This window comes from Haliotis cracherodii, unplaced genomic scaffold (genome assembly GCF_022045235.1).
Source record: "Haliotis cracherodii isolate W230 unplaced genomic scaffold, xgHalCrac1.p SCAF_4, whole genome shotgun sequence".
In the NCBI taxonomy this organism is placed as follows: Eukaryota; Metazoa; Mollusca; class Gastropoda; order Lepetellida; family Haliotidae; genus Haliotis; species Haliotis cracherodii.
In genome coordinates, this window is record NW_027266297.1 from 58996094 (window position 1) to 59020367 (window position 24274).

At 40.1% G+C, this 24274-nt stretch overlaps 1 protein-coding gene and 2 pseudogenes across 1 annotated transcript; 2 read left to right on the forward strand and 1 right to left on the reverse strand.

The window, feature by feature from the left end:
• Positions 1 to 386: 386 nt before the first annotated feature.
• Positions 387 to 3207, forward strand: LOC139479539 (uncharacterized; annotated as a pseudogene).
• Positions 3208 to 10358: 7151 nt separating this feature from the next.
• On the reverse strand, positions 10359 to 16389 carry LOC139479540 (uncharacterized; annotated as a pseudogene).
• Positions 16390 to 21987: 5598 nt separating this feature from the next.
• LOC139480340 (BTB/POZ domain-containing protein KCTD7-like) lies at positions 21988 to 22805 on the forward strand. The gene has a single exon (XM_071263404.1). The coding sequence runs from the start codon at positions 21988 to 21990 to the stop codon at positions 22639 to 22641; it is 654 nt and encodes a 217-aa protein (XP_071119505.1). The 3' UTR covers positions 22642 to 22805.
• Positions 22806 to 24274: the final 1469 nt, after the last annotated feature.

The following is a 24274-nucleotide window of genomic DNA, read 5'->3' on the forward strand; positions in this document are numbered from 1 at the left end:
AGCATACCCAGGGAACCAGGCTGGTATAGCCAGTATGGTTATCTCCAAAAAACCCTACAATTAGTTAAAACAACACGCGACATTTACCTGTCTGGCATTATGAACTCACCTAAAGGAGAGATTAAGGTCTGGAGTAGAGGTAGTAGAAATGAAAGGGGTAGAGCTTTAGGGGATTAGGGGACTTCAAGGAAAAGGGTTTTTTTTTAAAAAGAATTAATGTAAGTGTAATGAAAGATGCCTGTATGATGAGAAGACAATTTTTAGAAATTACAAAAATAAAAATAGGAAGAAACAATTATTACACTGAGAAACTGAGATGAGACGATTTAGTTGAGATGGCTAGGTTTAGTAAATAGATACTTGAAACTGACTAACATGACATCAACATGGCTGGTCTTCGCAATGTTGAGTTTGAGAGGAAAGCCCCAAGTCCTATTTGATGGTTATCTTCACACTAAGAACGTCGAGAGACTGACCTGCGTACACTGGAAGTGTGTCAAGTCGACATGTAGAGGAAGACTCACGACCGTAGATGAGGAATGCTACATAGCATAACCATGCCCCTGAGGATAGCCAGAAGGTCTTGTTTATGAGCACCCTGAGGAAAAGAGCGAGAGAAGAGTCAACCCCGATGCACACCCTCTACAACGACGAACTCTCTAACTTGAACAGCGACGAGACAGGAATGATGCCATCCTTCCCCACCATGAGCAGCGCGTTGTACCGGCACAGACAGAAGACGATTCCTGTTTTGCCACAGACAAGATCGGAGGTGGATCTTCAGGATTCCTGGACACAGACAGCAGATGGACGACCCTATCCTCCTGTTTGCTGACGGTGATGATGACAAGATTCTGGTGTTTGGCAGTCATCTGAGATTCTATACATGGATGGAACATTCACTGCCTGCCCTGGACTGTGGAATCAAGTGTACATCTTCCATACAAGATTCGGAGCCACGACCTATCCCCTCATCTTCGCCTTACTCCCCGACCGTCAGACAGACACCTACTCAAGACTCTTCAGGCTACTCAAGGATGAAGTTCAACAGAGACTAAACAGACCACTTGCCCCGTCATGCATCCAGACAGACTTTGAGATGGCTGCTATTCGTCCAAGTCGTGTTTCCTACTGCTGATGTGAAGGGATGATTCATCCATTACTGCCAGGCGATATGGAGGAAGGTCCAGGATCTGGGACTAGCTGTCGCGTATCAAAAGATCCTGAAGTCTGCAAGTGGATAAGAAGAGCAGCTTGCCTACCCCTACTGCCCCAGAACAAGATCCAGGACACGTGGGTTGACGCAATGGACAACACACCAGATGTACAAAGAGCTGTCGCCTTCAACGACTACATCGTCACTACCTGGGTCGACCACGGAGCACGATTCCCCCTACAACTGTCGAACAATCACGGTACAACAGGTCCCAGGACGAACAACGACCTGGAAGGCTTTCATAACCGACTCAACCGAGGTCTCCCTCACCGACATCCAAACATCTACCGATTTGTGGAGGTAGTCAGGAAGGTTGAACAGGCAGAACGAGCTAAGATTTTACAGCTCGACTTTGGAGCAGCACCAAGAGGCAGGAAGAGAGTGAACAGAGAGGTGGAGAACCGTCTCTGACGCCTGAAGGACGAGTTTAATAGAGAGGTGAAATCCCCAAAACAGTTTCTAGATGCGGTTGGCCATCCTCTCAGGCTGGGATAAAGAGTGAATTGAACATTTGAGATGAAATTTATTATAACGTATTATGAATTTTGAAAAATGAACATTTTATTAACATGAATTATGAAGTTTGAAAAATGAACATTTTATTATAATGTATTATGAATTTTGAATAATATCGTAATTGTAATGAAATATTTATCGTGTTTCTTGGGTTGTTCCATTGTATGAAATAGGTAACAGACTAGGGATTAGCAGTGCCATGGACCGTGAACTTTGTTGTCTTAAGCTGTAGGGGAAATGGGATGTAGGGGTTTGGGGAGGTTACCGCCTGTGTAACGTGTCTGTGTCCTACGTAGTACAGGCACACGCAAGCACACCTCAAAATAATTATATATGTAACACCTTAAATGAAAATGCATTAATCACAAGTGAAGACCAAATTGCTATGCTATAAAAAAAGTCAAATACTCATACTGCAAAAATGATGTTGATTGTACCAATGCGATACCCTCGCTTCTTCATTTCAAATTGACAATAGCTAACTCTTTCATTGTACTGTCACATTAGTTTTAAATCAGTATCATCTTGTCCTCCGCCAGTTTCCAATCCCGTTTTTCACAATAAAGGATCTATGTACTTTACAAGGACCAAAGGGTTTGTATGCCGTTTCAGTGACCTTTGAATAATGAGGTAAATCCGCATTGTTAAGTAGCAACCAAGTGTTTATGGCCAAGTGTTAGACCAACATAAACATTCCGACATTCGATATAGTTTGTATCACAATACATTACATAAATATTGCACACTTTTGTGTTGTGTGTCTCATAGCGCGTGTGAATGAATGTTCAACAAAATGACGATGATCACATACATCATATTGTTCCACATTTCAGTTTCCTGATGTAGTTGACTTAAATGTCGGTGGTCGACATCTGACAATTTCCCTGTCCACCCTCACCAAGTACCCGGACTCCATGTTGGCCGCCATGTTTAGTGGAGGGCAACCTGTGACCAAAGACAAAGATGGCCGCTACTTCATTGATGTGGATGGAGATGTGTTTGTTCACGTCCTCAACTTTCTGAGATTCGGGACAACGCCTCCACCCGAAAGTGCATCAGGGGTTAGGGAATATGCGGAGTACTTTGGATAACAGGAACTGAAGGAACTTCTCCCAAAAGATTTTGAAAAAGTGCTCAGCGGAATATGGAAAATGAAGCTGCCTAATTAACAAAATTACTGGAAAATTGTGGAAAGACAAATACCCGATCTTTCCTCAAAATACTTTTACATACGCGTTAACGCAAGCAGCTGGTGTCGAAACCTTCCGCCAAAACCAATGCTGGTACTTAAAGCTACATGCAGTAGGAACATTATTTGCATAGAACTTTTAGACATCAATAAAGTGCTCCCTACTGTCCTTTTGAATCTCCTTGCAAACGACCTGAAAAAAATGAATATCTTCACGGACTATTGTTAGACGGAATGTGTGAATTGTGGTTGTCAAGCAGCAATGCGATTCAAAATTGGCAGTTGAAAATCGTAAGATACTACTAATTCGACAACTTGTTTGCTTGTTGTTTGATGCCGCATTCAGCAATATTTCATCTATATGACGTCTGTAAACAATCGATTCTGGACCAGACAATCCAGTGATTGACATCATAACCATCGATATAGGGATACGATGACATGCATCAACCAAGTCAGTGAGCCCGACCACCCGATCCCCGAATTTTAGTCGCCTCTTACGACGAGCACAGTCGCCTTTTACATCAAGAATGGGTTGCTGAAGATCTGACCCGATTTTCACGGGTCTAATCCCACAACTAATTTTCATACATTGAGTGTGGATCAGCTGTGGTATGGATGGAAAGTTCTGTTACTTGCTGATCTAAACTTTCATCTAAATTCGGAACAAATCTCACAAGACCAATTATTATTATGGGACATTCCTTTGATCAGTGTATATTGATGTTTCACTTGAACAAAATATTGATGCAAGACAACAGTTAACCAATCATAGTGCACGTTGCCTCTAATCCCGGGGATGTATATCATACTATGCAGCTGGAATAGCGCTGACTGTAGGCTGTATAGTTTGTGTAAGTGAGCTAGGCTTAACGCCGCTTGTGAACTGTATTTAAGTTGCTTTTGATTGGCATTTACATATTTTTTATTCATCGCAACTTGTTTTATTCTTTGTGCCCATTTATGTTGTGTTCATAAACTCTGTGCACTCACTCAGCATTCACGTGATGAAAGCGCAAGAAGTATCTCTGAAACGTTGTGACGAAAGGATAAGAGAAGTGCTGTCCATTGTCACATCGTGTGCTCTTTTATCATTACTTTTGGGGTGTATTTTGGTAGGGGTAAATACTGGAACGGGTCGCCCAAACACACCATTTTGACATGTGAAGAGCAGGCGTTTTGTCTCTGACTTAATTATATAAAGCCATGTCTTAGCAGTTTTAAGACACAGTTGATCTTTCACTGTCGTGAGACCTGGCGAGGAGAAAGGTTTTGTGAGTATAATATTGTGTTATTTCGAGGATACATGTGTGGAATAGTTACTTCGTGTTTAATTGTAATTAAGTTTTGCTTTGCCAAATGGATTGTCCATCATGGAAATAAAGCCTGTTATATATGTTCTTTTCAATGTTCTTGACTTCTGGTATTGAAATACATGATAGTTGTCGCCTAGTAGTTAGGCATTTTTCATGATTTCAGGCCTTGGTGTGATTGCTCCTACTTGCGGTCCCTAATTTGTACATCCATCACCGACCTTTGAATGGGACACCTGAAATATTGCTGACTGTAATAAATGTAATCAACCTAAAGTATTTTTCTTTTCGTTTGTAATAATGTGTGCTGTATATCCTTAGTTCTGCTTTTGATTTGTGACATCCATACAAAATGTCATGTATTCATGTAGTTAAGTTGCATCACGTTTGATGGTCATAAGAGGCGCTTATAATCTGGATCGGCTGATCAGTCACAGTGACTTCATTGTGATTGTGTCATCCTACCCTGACAGCGTCGGACGTTAATCATATGAGTGAGAAAAGCTTACGAGAAATGTCATAGACTGATTCAAGCTACATTGTACACAACACCAACTCCAGAGAATAACCAGTCTCAATTTTGCGCCGAAACAGAATCCAATGAGCGTAATTTGCGAAATAGTGGAAATAGCTAATGAGTGGACTGTAGCTATCGTTGAGGTGTACATTTACAATACCGTGGCGATGCATCTGAATGCAAAATCTAATCACAATGAAATTTCACATCGTCCATGAAAAGCACGTGATAAGCTATAGGGGAACTCACAATCACAAAAGCATTTATGCTGAGCATGCGCTTAAAATGTCTCCGAGACAGTATCTCAATGAACAGACAAAATGAATAATTGTGGGTACGATAGAGGTAAGGACGTCAATATCCCAACTTCCCAAAAGTCTCATTTCTCGACTGAGGGACAAATACCATCAAACGGGAGGCGAAGCCGCCCAGGAAAACGACACCTAGACAAAATCATCTCATTACATTAATTGCACTAGGCATAAGATTCAAATCTGCTTCTGTTATCAATAGAGAATTCCGTACAATAACAGGAAGGCGAATTTCAACATAAACCTGTGGAGGGCGTGACCCTAACATCCTACTGTCATAGCGACTGATTTACGACTACCATTGTCTGAAGTACATTTGACTCCAAAGGCAAATTACCCTGTAGCCATGTCTCCATAACTTAATTGTCATTACGTTTTAGGCGCTAATCCCCGTTGTTAATCCTCACCAACATTTCATTGTATATTGACTGACAGCCAACCTGGGCTACTATATCGCTTAGGGTTAATTACTGTTATTTATAGTATGACATTTATTGCCTCAATTGTTCATCCCCTGAGTTGTGTCGGTTCGTCACCCCCAGAAATCCCATGTCCAGAGCAACGTCATTGTCTTTCCATTGTTGTTCATTACTATACATGTGCGACCATTACACTGTTACTACGGTGTTAGTCAAGCTTGGTATTCCGAGTGCTGGTGTAGGGACGACTTCGACTAGGATGTGCCGCTCGTAGGAAACGTCCTGAGGTGAGCTGGAGCTCCGCTCACCTCATGTATGCCTGAGCTGGAAGGTCCGCTCATCGCTGTTTGTGTTGTCAGAGCAGGTATTCCGCTCATTGTGTATTTGTTGTTTATTGTTTACATGTTGGGCATAAAGCGTTCCGGGACAGTGATATCGATGTTCTGCTTGATTCCCCCAAGAGCTAATTCCCCGTCAACATGCACGTTGACACTACCATGGGCGGCAAAGAACTGGGTAGACAAGGCAACACGTGTTTACAGACGAAACAAGGTATTGCCTCCGATTCACAGATGGCAGAACACGCTGTGACGTAGCGTCGAGCGGTATGCCAGGGCAACAATTCTTGACCATAATCGGTAAGGGTCGGTAGTGTCATGGCAGTAAATATGACTGGATTACTGAAACTCAATCAGTGTTGACACCAGGTGTAAAAAGGGTAAGCAAGCCCTGGTCTACTGGTATCACTAGCCACTCGCACAATTTACATGCAAAATAAGTACTCCTACAACGAGACGATGACATGTAAATAAACCAGACAATCGTGTTATAGACCAGAAATAAATTAGTTTCCATATTCCAAGTTTCTAGTTTCATCAACAATACACACACAAAACCATTTCAAGTTAGCACTCCACAGCTTGTTTGGGTAACTCCGACAATGTCACGCTGATTTCCACAAACTTTCCCGAATATTATATGGCCTCCCACTTCCTTGCAGCCTTCTCGAGCAATCTTTGAAAAACATAGGAAACTATGTTGCTCCTATCTTTTGCCCAACATTGTTTATCATTTGTATCCTTGCTTTACAGTGCCTGTGGATATAACAGAGCGGGAACAGAGAGTATTCGTCCTGATATTTATGCAGATAAAATGAGTGTGAGTGAGTGAGTTAACATTTAACGTCACATCGGCAGTATTTCAGCCATATCGTGACGAGAAGTACATTAAGAATACACATAGTTATACGAAATAAAAACCTGTCAACGAAGGACAGTAAAATAACTAGATTTATCACAGATTATATCTAAAACTAGTAGTTAGCCATAAAAAAGAACATCATACGAAACAATACACGATAAAAATGAGCTATAGATCGCCTATGCAGATAAAAAGGAATAAAAGCGGAAAACCCCTTTCCATATTCACAGGAAATCTTGCTAAAAGCAGAGTCAATTGTCCGTTTCCGACTATATCATAAGCTTGCGTTTATGTATCACGATGCAAACGGTAAGCGCATCCTGCACCTTCGCCTAAATTGTTCCAATTGTGAGCAATTGTTCGCCTAGAAAACGGGAACATTATTATGGCACACGTGTAAAGCGGTAATGGCCTAAAATAGGGACTTAGAAGAATGCCGATTGGTGACACTCTGCACATAGGCAATATTGAACATTTGTTATTTCGACCACCATTCGTCGAATGTTTACCCCTTGTTAAACTTTACGAATAAGGATATCTCTGTATTGTGGATATGTAGCTGAAATTTCACACGTCAATTTGAAATTTTTCGACTTATAACACTACGAATTTTAGTATTCTTTTCACACAAAAGATGTTCACAGAAAATAAGTCTTTGCAAGGTGTGGATTCGTAATGATAATTCGTTAGGGATTTTGCATTGGATTTTACAAGCTGAACGATTGTTAGCCTTGACATCCCATTCATTCCGCTTGATGTAGCCTTGATTGGCCACACAGTGGTACGTCAAACTGTATTACCTGAGGGATAAGCCTACAACGAATGTGCAAAGTTATTTTGTGAGACCACAATTTATTGATATCTAGGTTACGTGCATGATATACACCCAAAGTCAATGTAAACGTACATTATACGACGTTGTTTAGCTGCAAGGAGTTGCAATTGCGGATATGACAGGCATTTACAAAATGCTTGTTGCGATAACAGAGGGGTGTATCTTTTTTCAGCTGTACATGTCTGTTGTGGGATATATGAGATTGATCAAATTATCATTGACCAATAAAATTCATATTATAGATTAGTATTTTATGTAAGGTGAGACAATCTTATCTAATATCCAGACGAGGAAAATATATGTACATCTATATTTCAAAGCGTTATTGATTGTATGACATTAGCGTGTTATCAATACACCAGGAAAGATCGCGCATTCATTGACCCCATAATGTAAATACACTGCACCCATGGTCAACCGGCAACTCAATGACGTTCTAACTCTGTGTGTGAAGCAAAATGAAAATGTTGTCAAATTGTTTCCTGTGTGCGTGACTTTAAATCAATTATGTTTTTTTAGCACAGATAAGAATGCGCTTTGCACAGATGTACAGATACATTGTACATGCATATCAGATACAGCCGGACAACATAAAGCAGTAACAATAGGCAGAGTTACTTCCCTTTTTTAATCTTTCAGATATTACATTTTGTTTGTGTCGTTAGAGAATGACATTACGACATTAGCATATTATCTGACTTTTATTTAATTAAAAAATGTACAAATTAAAAAAGAAAACAAATAGAAATACATGTTAATGAAAACTGAAAGAGCATTAATTGCTCTTATTCTGTTTTAATGATTTAGTAAAGTGAACAATATTTACAGGCTTCGAAAAATAAAGCCTTGTGTGGAAATAAATTGATGTGATGCAAGAAATAAAAGTATCTAATAGGCTATCCCCCCCTTCTCGATGTTCTTAGAATTGTTCATATTATCATATAAATGTGTTAGAAGTGTACAAATCTGTTATTGTGCCGAAATGTAAAAAAAGCTTCCAATATCCTGACAACTGACCGTTGTTTTGTAATAAACCTATTGCATGAAATATCATATCAAGCGAAACGGTTAATTGTTTATATTTTATATAGCATAAATAAACAACAAAAAAGAAACAAAAATTAATCTTACAAGATCATAAAGAACCCAGTAACATTTAAAAACAGCATAAAAACATTAATGGATGTAATGCATGAGTCGGCTTGGCTTTGTTTTGTTTGGTTTGGTTTATCTGTTGTTTTAAGATGCACTCAGCGACATTTCAACCATATCATAGCGATCCGTGATCAAGCCTTGGCCAGACAAACCAATGACTGATGTTAAGGGCAATATCCAACGCCGTCGGAATGCGATGACGCGCAAGCAGCCAGGTCCCCAAGCCTGACCATCTAAGCCATTTAAGTCCCCTCTTTCGACAAACGGATTCAGGAGTAACAGTTGCTTCAGTCTATAAATTTCTAAAGAGAAGATGGTTCCAAAGCCAAAAACGAATTTCGGGAGAATTAAAAGCATTTTCGAAACAAGGCCAACATTTAAAATACTGTGAAAAACATTTTTAGTTCCACTACTAAGTAAACATAAACCAAGTGTCACTATGTTTTGAGCAGACATGGGTAAGTAATGGTCATGAAGAGTTGGCTGTCTCAAGCGATGTTCACCATGGATGATGCACGTTTTTTAACATATTTTCATTGATGGATGTTGGAAGACGTTTGATTTACAAACTTGGAGCAACAAAACTATGGTGATCATCTTACAACCCCGTTTCAGGTCTCTTAACCTTTAAGTTTTGGAGTGGAAGATTTTAAAATCCAATTTGGATGACTTGAACAAACTTGAAATCCAGTATAGGAAGAGTCACAAAATATAAACTGACTCCTTCAAGCCATTCCGAATAAGTCGTAAATGTGAGCAGTTCATGGCCGACAACAACGAATGATGGACGACCAGCGACGACATAAGTTCAAACAGTCAAGTGAGCAGGTAAGCAGAATTCATTTGTTAGTAGTGTCCACCTGGCTGCATGCGTTTAGATGGAGATATTACGCTTTAGTTATTGTGGTATTGACCAAGCTGATCTTGGAAGTTTTTAGGAAATAACAGCATACTTCATACTATCAAAACCATCAATGTACATGTATGTCAAGGGTATCGCCTGCAAATCAGTAAGTAAGTAAGGTTTATTCAACGTCACTCCACCCTTAATTTCGATTTCTGTTCTATGTAATTTTAGGGTCCAAATAGTATAGGTTTACCTAATCCATCGATATTTGGCAAGGTTGTCCTCATGAAACAAACTTAAGGACAGTCATGGTCTTGTTATCTTATTACCCAATGTAAACTTTAATAAAGCAATGTGGTATATTGAGAATACAACACTCATTCTCGTTAGATTCCATTTTTACGAAACCAGTGGACTTTTTATGAGATCTGAGATACCATAGAAAGTTCACGAGTTCACGAGTTTCTAACGAAAGACAAGGTCACCATCGGAATAAGAAAAGACAACCGTGATCTACTCACAGCGTATTGCGAGGGGGATCAATAGTGAATTTTCATACTTTCACATTTGGTCGTGCTGTCGTGTATGTTCATTCACGTACAAACACCTTCGGAAGCAATGTCCGGGGACACTGATGACACAACCGGCGCATCGATGGTAAGTCTAGATGTCTGTCCAGATAGTTTAAATTGGCTTCCTTTCACCTCGCTTAACATTTTACGTTAAATCAAATTGAAAGTCGTGAAAGTGGTCGGGTTCGTCATTCGTCATAATAAATTCGTCATGTACTCTCACGTGACTCTCGGTCAAGTGAGCTGAAAAGGTATCAATGATTAAACTTTAATATTTTTGCCTGCTGTCTGCACTGGCGCTGATGTCAAGGGTATTATCGTAGAAATTCTCGGGGCTATTTCTTCTATCTAGCTCCATGTATGTGTTACTATCCTGGGAGATAGGTGCGTTCAGAGAATTATCTGTGGGTGTCGATGGAGTGGGATGACGCTGTATGTGATTATCTTCAAATGATTTCATCTTTCTGCGTCTGCAATAAAAGATTATGTCCTTCAAAGTAGTGACTACTAAATTAAATATTTTTAACTATCATATTTAATTATCAATAAGAGAACAGTGCAGTTCATGTTATCATGGTTTAATAATACGTGGTTGATCATACAAAAGGGAAATTGTGCTTTGTAGGCTCGAGCGTTCGTCGCCAAGAGGAGTCCGAACGCGATTAATTACAACATGCCTTATTTGTGTCTTACTACCATGCTATTCACAACAAAGAAAATACTTGCAGGTAAAGTATATATCCAGTGAAACAGACCAGCAGGGACACAATGACCACCCCACCGCAGACGCCCACTGCCATCACAGCGTCTGGAACCAAATAACAAATCAATACTACAAAGCAAACTTGCAAACTTCATAGTTATCATTCACCAGAAGTCGCTTGAAATACCCTTAAGCGTTTTTGAGTGAGTTGGGTTTAACGCCGCTTTTAACAGTATTCCAGTTATATCACGGCGAGTCAGCCGAGTCAGCCTAATGTGGGAGGAAAGCCCGAAGTGATGCAGTATATATTGTACACGAATCTCCAGGTGCGTCACATGTACCCGTCTGTTGCACTTGCGTAATCAGTTCCAGACTCCATTTATATCTTTGCATGCCAATGCCTCAACAGTTGCTGACATGCATCCGGTCTCAAGAAGGTCACGCATGTCATGAAGTTAAAGTGACCCTGTCTGCGTTCTATGATGCTAGTGACACCCAGTTTCATGACTGTAATTTGCATCAACATGTTCCTAAAGGGAAATGCTTGACTTAACATCGTGTACAACCATCTGCCAAAATGTAAAACTGTAAATGGATACACACTGATCTGAACTTAAAGTTGCGTTTTTATGCCGCCAAGTAAAGCTGATACAATATTTGTACATCCACAGGGAAAATAAATATACATGTCACTCACTGTCATCAATGAGTGGAGTTTGACATCTAGTCGTTGGCTTTGTCCCTGAAAAAAAGCAAATATCACTGAGTTGATACCCTGACTGCCAATACAACTATAATATTGAAGATAAGGATGGATTTTTATTTCCTGTTTCATCCAATACAAAGCATTGAAACTAGGATGATTCATCAGAAGTGTTTAAGCGTAAGACGTTATCAATCAACGATCATTCATTGGAGTAGACCAATCACCCTTCATGGTATTCATTAGTTCTGCAAACGATAATAAGGCTCACTTACGTGGATGATTTGGAGATTTGAAACTGAAGCCTCCATTGTGGATGAAATCATTACTGTATACCAGGACACCGAAGGAGGTATTTGAGCGGATGAACGTAGAGGAACCAGCTGTGCATGTTCCTACTTTATATTTTGTCATTGGGATTGGTGTCCAGTCCACATGGATATTGTACACTGTTGAAGTGTGGGGACGTTCAACGTGCACGTTGTTATTTCCTTTATCTGTCAGTATTTGTAAAGTACCACCGCTGGTTAGTGTACTTTGTTTTGTGTAGTATGTAACGGGTGATATGACAGTGAATCTACCATGCCTGTATTGTCCGTTTGGTACTGCAACTGTACACAGTGTTGTCATAACTGGTTGTGTGGTGTTGAAGTAGAGAAACGTACGGGGTCCAAATCGCTTTCGGTACACCCTAGTGTCACCAACAGTTACTGTAGATCCGTCATTGAACCTAATATGAGTGTCAATGTGGTCGGTGACTACCTGAAGCTGGTAAGGCAGGGAACTGTGATATTGTTCCGGACTATCATCACGAATTGCAACAACATATTCGTTTCCATGATGACTGTCCGGAAGAAGTTGTTCGTAGGCAATCAGAGGAATCAAAGAAGCAGATTTATATGTTGCACTGTAGACGGCTATAGTCTCTTCAGCAGTTATAACTGTTCCAGTCAGATCAGATGAACTGTTGATTGTGAAAACTTGGTACTCCATTAGTGAAAGACTTAGCGTGTTTCCATTACTGTACGTTTTGTTGTCATAAGTTACATTACCGTCCAGTCTAAATGTGATGTCCACATTCGTCTTCTTGCTGTGTGTGGCAATCACCATCAATGAGATGTAGCCCCCAGAAGGATGGCAAGAGGATATAACGTATTCTGTCCCTAATGCGGAGATTGGGAGTGGAAAGAAACGAGCATTGCCGCTTACTCCTCTGACTTGAACACTTTCTACATTGACAAGAATGGTTTTATTTTGAATACCATTTGTCGTGTTTAAAGAATATTGAGGGTAAAAATAGTCAGTGTCAAATGGTTTGAATTGTCTGGACCAGATCTTCCCTGTGTATGGATTTTGTACCTCCCATTGTCCTCCTTTCTCTCCAGCTGATGCAAGTATTACAGGATTGTACAAAAATCCTGGGAGAGTCATCAAGTAGGTTCGCCCTTGACAAAAAAGGATGGTCATATTATATTATCAAATATCTCTCACGCCATCGTAACAGTCTATAACGATATACTGTCTTTATGACTGATCCCTCTCATCACACCATACAATTCAGAACAAATAAACTTAGTTTGCAAGTCTGTTGGTATAATGCAAGCGGTGATCGAGCCATAGACCGTCTGCTCTTCGGGCAGAGCTATATTCACTAGACCACGGATGCGGTCTACAGTGCAACAAATGTCCTGTCAATAGTAAATTTGAATCATTATTGTTTGTGATAGACCTTGCATGTGTCTATTGCCCGCCGAAGACAAACAAGAAGTGCTGACAAATATGACATAATTATAAAAGTTGGGCATATGATTACCTTTTGTGTGACATTTTTTTGCAACTACGAGGACATTTTCAGTAACATGTTTACTCTCAGAAACATACGAAGGCGCTCTGACAATAATACTTCCTTGCGCTCACTTCCAATCATGACAAAATATACACAAACAAGTGCATGGTTGTTAGTAATACACTTTATGAAGTATTTCATTGTAAAATACATGATACGATTGTAATATCATAAACTACGTAAATTCTAAAATCGTTGTAAATTACACGATATCGTATAATCAACTCTTTCTCTCAGAAGAGATTTCTTTTGATTATGGGAAGTGTTTTGTTGCATTTATTTACATAATTATTATATTTGCCTTGCCTATTACAGACTTGCATTTTCATATTGGAAATTTTCCCTGGCGCATTTCATGTTTGAATATTCATGAAAATAGGGCTACAAAACTTTAATGCAATTTAATACATACCTCGGAAAGGCTTTGTTGCTGTTTTCTCCAGTGAGACGCTGAAGCGGTAATAGGGAGATGATCCAGTATTATACGTAAGAACTGTAAAAGGGTGGTCAGAGGAAATAGCGATCAGAGGATATAAAACGCCAGTTGCCCTAATAACAGTTCCTACTTTGTATTCACTGCCTGAAACTGCCTCCCAATCCACTGTAATGCTAAATTGCTTCTTTCTCTGAATCATAACCGTGGCTGTCTTCCGTGTTAAAATCTTGACGACGTAAGGAGAACCCCGCGGTGTTGCGTATGAGACGGTGTGATTGACATACGATTTCACAGGTGGAATAGTAGCAAAGACACTATTCACACCATCTCGTTTAATAAGTGTCACCATAACCGGTCGCGTGGCACTTACATGTATACTTCCATACAGTTTTAGTGGTCGCTGATAGAAACGGTTCTCACCAAGAGACAATGTTGCTCCACTATTGAAATAGATCTGTGTGTCACTTTGGTCTGCGATCACCTGGAGTTGGAAGTATCCTGTATTCCGTTCAACAACAGCAACAACAAATTCCTGGCCGTGAAGTTTGACAGGTAGTAGCTGATCATATGCTGTATATGTGTTGTTATAAATTATCCCAGTATAGACGGCTATGCTTTCTTTCGCATTAATCACAGTTCCATTGATATCATACTGGGTAATTATCGTCAGTGTTTGATAGGAACCAAGAACAAGGGAAACATTTTCGCCGTCTCTGTAACTCTGACCGTTGAAGTTTATATATCCTTGTTTAATTCTAAAACTGATATCAACTTCGGTGCTTTGGCTGTGTGTTGCAACCACAAGGAGTTGCTGATAATGTCCAGTTAACTTACTATCAGAGGGCACAATGTACTTGGTTCCTAGTGAAGATATCGGGAGCGAAGAGAAACAACTATCACCATGTACTGTTATTTGCATATCAGCATCGCTTGCACTTATTATAATAGCCTTGGTTTCGATAGAACTTTTTATCTTCATTTTTTCATCAATGTATAAAATGGCATATCCAAATGACCCAGTTGCTTGTGATGTTCTGTACCCGAAGTGCGGATATTGTAACTGTAACAGACCTCCAGTCTCTCCAGTTATAGCTTTCACATAGGTGGAGCTCATCTTGTATGCCATAACTAACAAGAAGTCTTTACCTGTTGAAATTAAAACAAGACTACACAGTCACATAAAAACCAAACCTATGAACCCATCACAGACTTCTCACAGAGGATTAAGCATATTGTTCAAATACGTAACAAATTAGGACCTAGGGATAGAATTGGTTTCACGTATGCTTGTGGTATGGGGTATCAAACTTGACTCTGTGACTGGATTGTGATCCATCACACCCCGTTGTGTGCGTGTGGCATTCCTCGGGTCTGACTGGTCCATATTATGTACAGTCAGTTTGATAGAGCTGAAATATGACTGACTGCGGCGATAAATAATATTTACTTACTCACTGTTCAAATCAGTATCAATCTTGGACATAACGAACCATTTTCACGTATTCATTAGAGGTCATTTTAACTGGACCGGACACACGGGGAAGGATTAACCTACTTCTGGATTGACGAATCTTCATTATTGACAATGAAACCTCGTTAATTCCGACACCGTTAATCAGGAACAAATTCCGGATATTACTGCTAGGATTCCTACATGTATGTGTATATTTTTTGTGGAGATGTAGGCGTTTTTATCATTTCTTTTAACTGACAGTGAGCTGATTGATGATGTTTTCTACTGTTGCTCAAGCGGAGGGGTTCTAAGACAGTTTACAGGACTAAGTATTTCCTCACCTGAACTGAAGGACCAAGTGCAGTGTCCGTTTTGGTTTCTTCTCAGGAGATATTATTTCAACGATTTAATTATGTCTTCATTCTGGGTCAAGAATAAGACTTCATGCATTACCAGAGACACGTTTAAATTTTGTTCGTCCATCCTATCTGTCATTTGTTTACCCAATCGCTGAACCAGCTATACGAGGATGTGAATCACCTTCAAAGGACACTTGGCATTGAAGACAATATGTGTTTGTTGCTTGTTTAACGCCGCAATCAGCAATATTCGAGCTGTATGACCAGTAACCCATAATTGTAGGAGAGTCGATTAAAAATGATTCGGTTGTCCCGACTTTGTGATATGAGCGATTGTGTGCCATCGTTGCACGATTCCGTTGGTTCAATGATCATGCATTCATTTAGCGACTGCTTGGTACAGATTCAATATTCAAGATATTTTGTGGATAATCGAGTCTGAACAAGATAAACCAGAGTCGCCCCATACGACCAGCGTAGCTTGCTGGCCAATTTAAACACAGTAATAAGTTAATTATTGGAGGTTTCTAAGTTCCCGATGTTGAATATTCGACACTAACCTTCGGTAATTGTTGACGATATTTCGAAAATAAATAATATATATCTCAGGCAGTTATGCACAAAGTTTGATGATACATTAAATGAACCACTTTGATGCTCTCTGTCATCATTTTAATTTCGGCGAATGACAAGATATTAGTTCTGTTCTATTATTTTGTCTGCAGTAACTCGGAGGTTGTTTTTTCAACTTACCACTGACACTTTGCATTGCCAGAAGGAACAGCGCCAACGAAAACATCTTGTCGATCAACTTTACACATCCGAACTCGACAGCTCCTCCAGCTCACAATGTTCTGTAAAGCCAAGCACGGGTAGGTGGTATGAACATATTGACACTGTCAGTAGCGAGGAAAAAATTGACAGTAGATACCGACTCATGCCCAAATATGTGCATTCGTTTATCACCGCTATGTTCCTTCCTTGTTTAAAATAACCCAAATGACCGGCTTTCAACATAAGAATGTTTTTTAGATAACAGCAGAATAGGTGCAACTGTGATATAGTCCAGCCATATCCTTTACGTATTTTTTATTGAATAGCAAGTGACTGTTGAAATCTATATTGCCTGTTCATCACGTGTCATTGCATACATCTAATTTTGTACTTTCTATGAAGAGGGGTGTGTGTGTGTGCTGGTAATCAAGTCGTCTGAGGTGCCGCGAATCTGCTTGTAACGCGTTGGCCAGTTGTGGGAGTGTCTGAAGCGTGTTCTCACGTTGACGTACAGGTCGATCGAGTTCATCCCAGAGGTGTTCGATTGGATTGAGATCTGGAGATCGACGACCAGGGCAAAACGTTAATGTTTGCATTATGAAGGTAGTATACCGTGACACGAGCTGTGTGCGGTGGAGCGTTGTGCTGGTGAAACAGGGACGATAACTGGTCTTCTGGGTCGGAGTCCGGCCTCGCGAAGATGGTTCCTTACAGTCTTGTCCAATATCCTCCTCAAACCAGGGATGCGTCCTGCAGTCTCCGTAGCTGTGGCATTGCGATGACGTAGGTGGAACAGTCGAATGTAGCGGTCCTGTGCAGGGGTGGTAACTCTTGGACGGCCGATTCTCGGACGGTCAGCAGTGGAATTGAACTGTGTGTATCGGTCACAAAGGCCGCAAATGGTGCTGTGTTGGACGTTGATTGAAGTGGCGTGCAACAGAAGACTGTGATTCCCCTCTTTGGATACGTCCTATGGCGATGTCTCGGCATTTTCGAACTTGAAAAATGTTGACAATTGAGTGACAGATAATTGGCTTATGCTTGCCTTTTTATAGCCACTACCACAAGTTACGATTGGCATAACTTGCACGTGCAGTTTGCTTTACTGTTTTCCTCCATGACATGTTTTAACAAGTGTGAAAACAATGCCGTGTAAGCCATTGCCAATCGACAATGGCTGCGTTGTGACGCACCTTTTGTCGAATATCAGGACAACAACATTTTCCATTAATATATATCAAATTTATATACTGGATTTTTTTGTGTAGTCAGGTTCAATGAACTACATGCTACCAGTGCGGTTTTTTTTTGAAGAGTGTATGACTGGATCACTGAAACTCAATCAAGGTTGATACTAGGTTGTAAAAGGGTAAGCAAATCCTACTCAACCGGAAGCATTTGCTACAAACACATGAATTTTCGAAAGAATAAGTGTTCTCCAACAACGAGACGATAGCATGTAAATAAACCCGACAATCAAGTTATGGACCAGAAAAAAACTAGTTTCCATATTCCAATTTTCCAGTCTCATCAACAATACGCTCTCTGAACAAAAATATTTCGAATTAGCACTTCACAGCTTGTTTGGGTAATTCCGACAATGTCTATTGTCACCCTGATTTCCACAAACATTTTCTCAGGCTTCTCGAGCAATCTTTGCAAAACATATTAGAAAACTATTTTGCACCTATCCTTTGCCCGACATTTTTTTACATTTGTATCCTTGCTTGACAGTGCCCGTTGTATAAAACAGAGCGGGAACAGAGGGAATTTGTCCTGAATTTTCTGTAGATAAAAAGCGGGAAACCCATTTCCATATTCACAAGAAACTTTTACTAAATGCAGAGTCAATTTCTGTTTCTGGCTATATCATTTACGTCTGTTTATATATCATTATCACATTGTGAGCAATTGTTCGCCTAAAAAACGGGAACATTATTATGGTACACGTCAAAAGAGTGAATTGACCCAAAGAGGGAATTAGAAGAATTCCGATTGCAGACACTCTACACTATTTGTCGAATATCTACCTCCTTGTTTAGCTTTTCCAAAATGGTATCTGTTCTGTGAATATGTAGCTGGAATTACACACGTCAATTTGAACCTGTTCGACTCAAAACATGATTTTTGAGTATTCTTGTCACAAAAAGGGTGTTCACTGAAAACAATTCATGTAAGGTGTGGATTCGTAATGATAATTAGTTAGCGATTTTGCATTGGATTTTACAAGCTGAACGATTGTTTGCCTCGACATTCCATCCATACCCTGATTGGCCCCACAAAGTGAACGTCAAACTGTATTACCCGAGGGATAAGCCTACAACGAATGTGCAGTTATTTTGCGAGATGACAATTCATTGATATTTAGGTTACGTGAATGATGTACATCTCAAGTCAGTGTTAATATACATTATACAACGCTGTTTGGCTGTAAGGAGCTTGAATTGTAGATCTGACAGGCTTTGGTAAAGTGCCTTGCGATGAGAGGGTACATCTTTTTTCATCTGTACTTGACTGTTATGGGATACATAAGAATGATCAAATTATCATTGACCAATAAGATTAGTATTTTACATGTAAGGTAAGACAATCTTATTCATTATACAGACGAGGAAAATATATGCACACCAATATATGCCTGCTTGCTAATATTCCTTCGGACTAATGCCGGTTTTTTAGTGCTTGCCAACTGAGATACCATGCGGCAGTTAAACGCGTATACCCCTCTCAGACACAGTATACTGTCCTGTCCTTGTTTATCCTCTTAAAGTTAAGCGCCAGGCACGGTAATAGCAAGTGCAATTGATTAACGTCTTTTGGTATGCCACGGGAAGGGATAGAACCACTGACCTTCCCTTCACTGAGAATACACTATGAACTTATAAACCTCCAGTGATGCATTACCATTGCTACAACAGGTTCTTTTCACCGAAAATACCTCTGCCCACGTGATTTTCTACAGAAGATATCTCTGCCCACGGGATTTTCTACAGAAGATCCCTCTGGCCTTTTGAAAAAATATATAGCTTTTTCATCAACGTTTATTTCATAAAATGTTTACAGAAGTCTACGCGATGTGGACATTGAAAACAATAGGACGTCCACTTCTGGTTGGCTCATATGGAGTTACTGGCGAGTGTGTAGACTTCACTGGCGACTGAGTAGGCGTCAGTTTTTCCGACTTGTCAGAAAAAGTCTCGCATCTCCGTTTCGGATCGGCACCACATATAATTGCAGACACTGCCGACTTCTGTTGATCAGATGTACGTTTGTACGACCGCACGGCTTCACTTCGGTGCCCTGAAACAATAAAAAAAATTATAAAAAAATCCCTGATGGTTTCTCTGAGGTAAATAAGAAAGGCAATCTAACCCAAGCTCAAGTACTGCGACTACAGCCTATAGTGGTCACGTTTTTGCAAGAATTGCAAAAGTTAGAATTTTATATCTGATGCGCTATATAAAAATATCAAAACGTACCAGTTATTTCGCAAATCATCTGCTCGTCCACACCCTCTTGATACAGTCTGGTGGCGGCGGTCGCCCTGAGTGAGTGGTTAACTTTCCCCCTGGATACCACGTCCTCAGAAAAAACGTTTGATGGTTGTCTGCAAGGTGTTGTGTCCAACCGGTTTGTCAACAAACCAGATCTCATCCTTCGGAATTTGCCGTGATGTAAAGTAGAAAACGTCTCCCTTTGCGTTCTTGAGGCTGAAATTGAACAATTAAAATGTTAAAAACTGGTTTTAATGGCACATTCATTTGCGGAACAAAATTGAAAATTCACAACGTAAATAAACGACTATCGTACTGTTCCGTTCCCAGGGAAAAATCACATGACGGTGCAAATTGACAATCAAGGCACTGCTTCAAGCTCTAGATCTTGTTTCATGCCTACATTAATCTGTATTATCGACAGCAGCATTGTACTCACCATAGAAAGAGGAAAAAGTTATAAAAAGACCGTCTTCGTCACTCGCCTCCATTGTCCAAGTTGCGTCGCAGCTGAACACACGTGATTTCACGTCATAGATTCTAGCACGCACGGCATGCGCACCACATGAGCGATCATGCGAAACGGTTGCGTTCGAGCTGTGCGCTTTTGGCTGAGAACTTTCGAGTGCTACAATTGAAATTTCAGAATTAAAGTTATGTCATGTAAACAAAAAAGCATCTTCATATAAGTCAGTTATAAACCTTCTCCTATGGCTAGCCGTGAAAATAATGCAGTCCGGCAAAAGAACAGGCCGCGGGCCGTAGGCAGTCCGGCAAAGGAAAAGCCCGCGGGCTGTAGGCCAAAGGGCTTTTCCTGCGCTGGAGTGCATTATTTTCACGGATAGCCCGCAGAGGCGGTTTATATCCTATATATGACCTATGGGACTGAATCATGGTGCTAACACTTGAAGCTCACTGAACAGGAATTTGTGAGCTACAGTGTGGTAGAGCTATATTTTCAATTACTTGTATTTTATGCAGTTCTGACAGACTCATGGAATGTAACAGAATCGTCGTGCTGGACACAAGTAGGAAAGAAAGTGAAGCGTCCTTACATTTCAAGTGCTAGTGCGAGATAAATCAGTGTCAGCTATACCTGTTTCGTGTATCAGCAACATTTTACCTTTATGTCGTGACCCCAAAATGATTACCCTGACGGCTGGGTGGTAGTATCAATCAGTGTATAGAGGAAGTGTCTGAGGGCGAGTCCAACGTGGAGATCAGTGACGTGTTGATAACGGTGCAGTATCTACAATCTAGGCCATCAGACAACACAACATACGTCCATTAGACTCAATCCAATTTCAGGCATAACATGGAGGTAACGTATACTTTGCCTTCTACAGGTGTTTGTTGTTTGACGCGGTACTAAGTAATATTTAAACTAGATCACGGTGAACGAGTTTTAACAAGGCGAACGAGTGGCTATATGGCCGAAATTGACCAACTCGACCATAAAGATAACTCGCTCACCTCACTGGTGTCGCTTGATTTGTCTTTAAACCGTTAGACATCTGTTGAGACTCATTTATATAGCAGGCAGTGCACTTATCTGGTACTCAGCTTCATGCCATGAAAAGCTACACGTGGTAATACATTAACCTATTATAACATACAGACAAATGTATGTTTATGAGGAAATGTCCATCATTATTATGTGTTGCTTATGTGTCTCGTATGCCGAGTATATACACACACTGTATACATTTTTACATGACGACCACGGATGACATGTCGGGTAGCAGAGGGTATTGGTTTTCTCTGCGTGGATCGATAACCTACGTTGGCGTGTCTAACTATCTTACCCCGCTATCTGTAATATTGTGTTTGACATGCAGGCCAACGGATGGGCGTGACTGCACGCAACCATTTATACTGTTGTCAATGTTTAGTTGAAAGCAGATTGAAGTTTGGTTGGATAATAAAATGACAAGGGACTGTTTGGGGCATTGAAATGAAAAAAAAACATACAGCTTTTATTTTCATGGATAGACAAGACAAGCTTATGTCAGTTGTTCACGTCTTGACAATTCAGCCCCACCTCCCACCTTATTTCCTATATACTGTTGTTATTCAAAGAGAAAATAATAATATATTTTTTCCATGTATGATATAAATCTTTGTATTTAATGCAGGTTCCTGAAGTCATAGATCTAAATGTTGGTGGACGGCATCTGACCACGTCCCTTTCCACACTCCGCAAGTACCCGGACTCCAAGTTGGCCGCCATGTTCAGTGGAATATACAAAATAACTGAGGACAAAGATGGCCGGTTCTTCATTGATGTAGATGGAGATGTGTTTCTTCACATCCTCAACTTCCTGAGGTTCCAGACGCTTCCACCACCAGAAGCTGCGCTCGCGGTACAGAACTACGCAGAATATTTCGGATTAAAGGAATTATGCAACAGGCAGCAGGAATGGGGGCCAGTGTTTGTGAAATCATTGAAAGAAAAATGGAAAGGCAAAATAGATGGTTACGAATCTTGTCTTCGACAAGTTCGAGATGGATTGCTGACCTGTAACTTTGACAACGGCTATTCCTACATCCAGTTCTCGGATCTCTCTAAGCATATGTTCTCTCGGTGTAACGTTGCAGGCATACCTGATGGCCACCTTGTTATCAGTGTCACGTTCTACTCCTCGAAAACCTTGAGAAGCACTCTCATTAGGTTCCTCAACGATGACCTGAGACGTATCAATATCTTTCTTGAAGGAGAGGAGGCATACAGACCAGAATCTTCATGCGAGTGCAGAGTAGCATTCAGATACATCTTGAGATAATCCTGGACGATGTGGATCTATCTTATACATGAATCCACTGGTAACATTTCAAGAAACTTACACGAACAGTAATATTATTCAAAGGTCAATTCAGTTTCTTACCGGAAACGAACTGCATCACGTCGAGCTTTCCTCCCACATTAATCTGACACACCATGATGTAACTGGAATACTGTTCAAAGCGGTGTTAAACCCAACTCACTCACTTACTCTTACCTGAAACAAAAACAGTTGTGGGTTTTCCTTCGGACATTTTTATTCGATTTCTTCACGTTAAAAATGAGTAAGTATAGATTTGATGCTGCTTTTAGCAATATTACATCCGCATCACAGCGTTGTAAACAAAGCATTGGCCTCACATATTGTACCCTATGATTAAACCAGTATAATTTTGCCACACTGTTGTTCTTGCTGTTGATTCTGAGCCAGGAATACCCTGACCATTCTGAACTGCATTTGAAACAAATTAAACTGACGCAACTATAGGTCTTTATGCAAAATCATAGTGAAATTATGTATCAACCACAACATGGTTAATGTCGGAGAAATCCCTCGATTCTGTTGATACCGGAATGGAAATTGAACCCGGTTTTTGTCAATGTGACCTGTACACAAGACTCGCACTGCAATGCTGCCTCTTAACGTCAATATATAGAGAGTTTGTACCCGTATAGATTAAATAGATACGACAATGTTGTGTAATTGCTTCGCATCGCTAATTATCCTTCGGCGTTGCTATATAATTTAAAGACATTATTCATTTTAAGAATTGGAAACAAAAATATATAAAAATGTAATACTCGTACACTATACAGAACTCATTAAGTGCAAATTCAATTAGTATTTGAAACCAAACTAGAATAGTGCAATGTGTTGTCTGTGTTAATATGATAAATAATACCGTCTGGGCCTATGCTGCTATAGGGACAGTGTTTCAATATGTTGTGACTCATGTGCCCCTCTGGCAGATTAAGGGGATAACGTATGTTTGTTGTTTAGTATTCTTGTTTTGCCTTTCTACTCTCATTTCAGTGCAAAATGTTATGGTATAATATTGGTTACGAAAAGCTTCAGCGTTTTGCTGCATACAATACAATTTCTTGAGTACAGTATTGGGACTGGGATAATAGGATGATATGTGCCATTAGAGGGGTGCATGGAATTTCGAACTTAGTTATAGAAAACTGCCACAGAACACAAATATACCAACGATAGCACCAGTTTATTCACCCACGATAATTATTGTGTATTTTTTACACAAAACATAATCGAGTTGATTCAGAAGAAAATGCATACAGGGACGAACTGGATTATTTCCGTGACACAGCCATTTGTCTGGCCAATGTTCATCCGCTCAGAACAGCTTGAATCATGCGTCACATAGTGTTGTCACCGTGTTCACAGTACACAGTAGAAATCATGAATACTTTGCCATGATAATAAGTACATGTACATGGTCACAGATTGTCTTTCTGAAAAAAGGTTCTAATTAAATTGAAAAATGTTGAATTACTTGACAGTGACTCTTAATTTGATTAATTCAAATTGATTGATTCAAATTAAAATGATCGCATAAGTCGTCAATGTTGTGCTATTATTAAATCATCGAGGGCATCATGCGGTCACTTGTCTA

What these genes read in the sequence shown, in the direction of transcription:
- LOC139480340 (XM_071263404.1), top strand. Translation starts at nt 21,988, where the DNA reads ATGCAGGTTCCTGAAGTCATAGATCTAAATGTTGGTGGACGGCATCTG.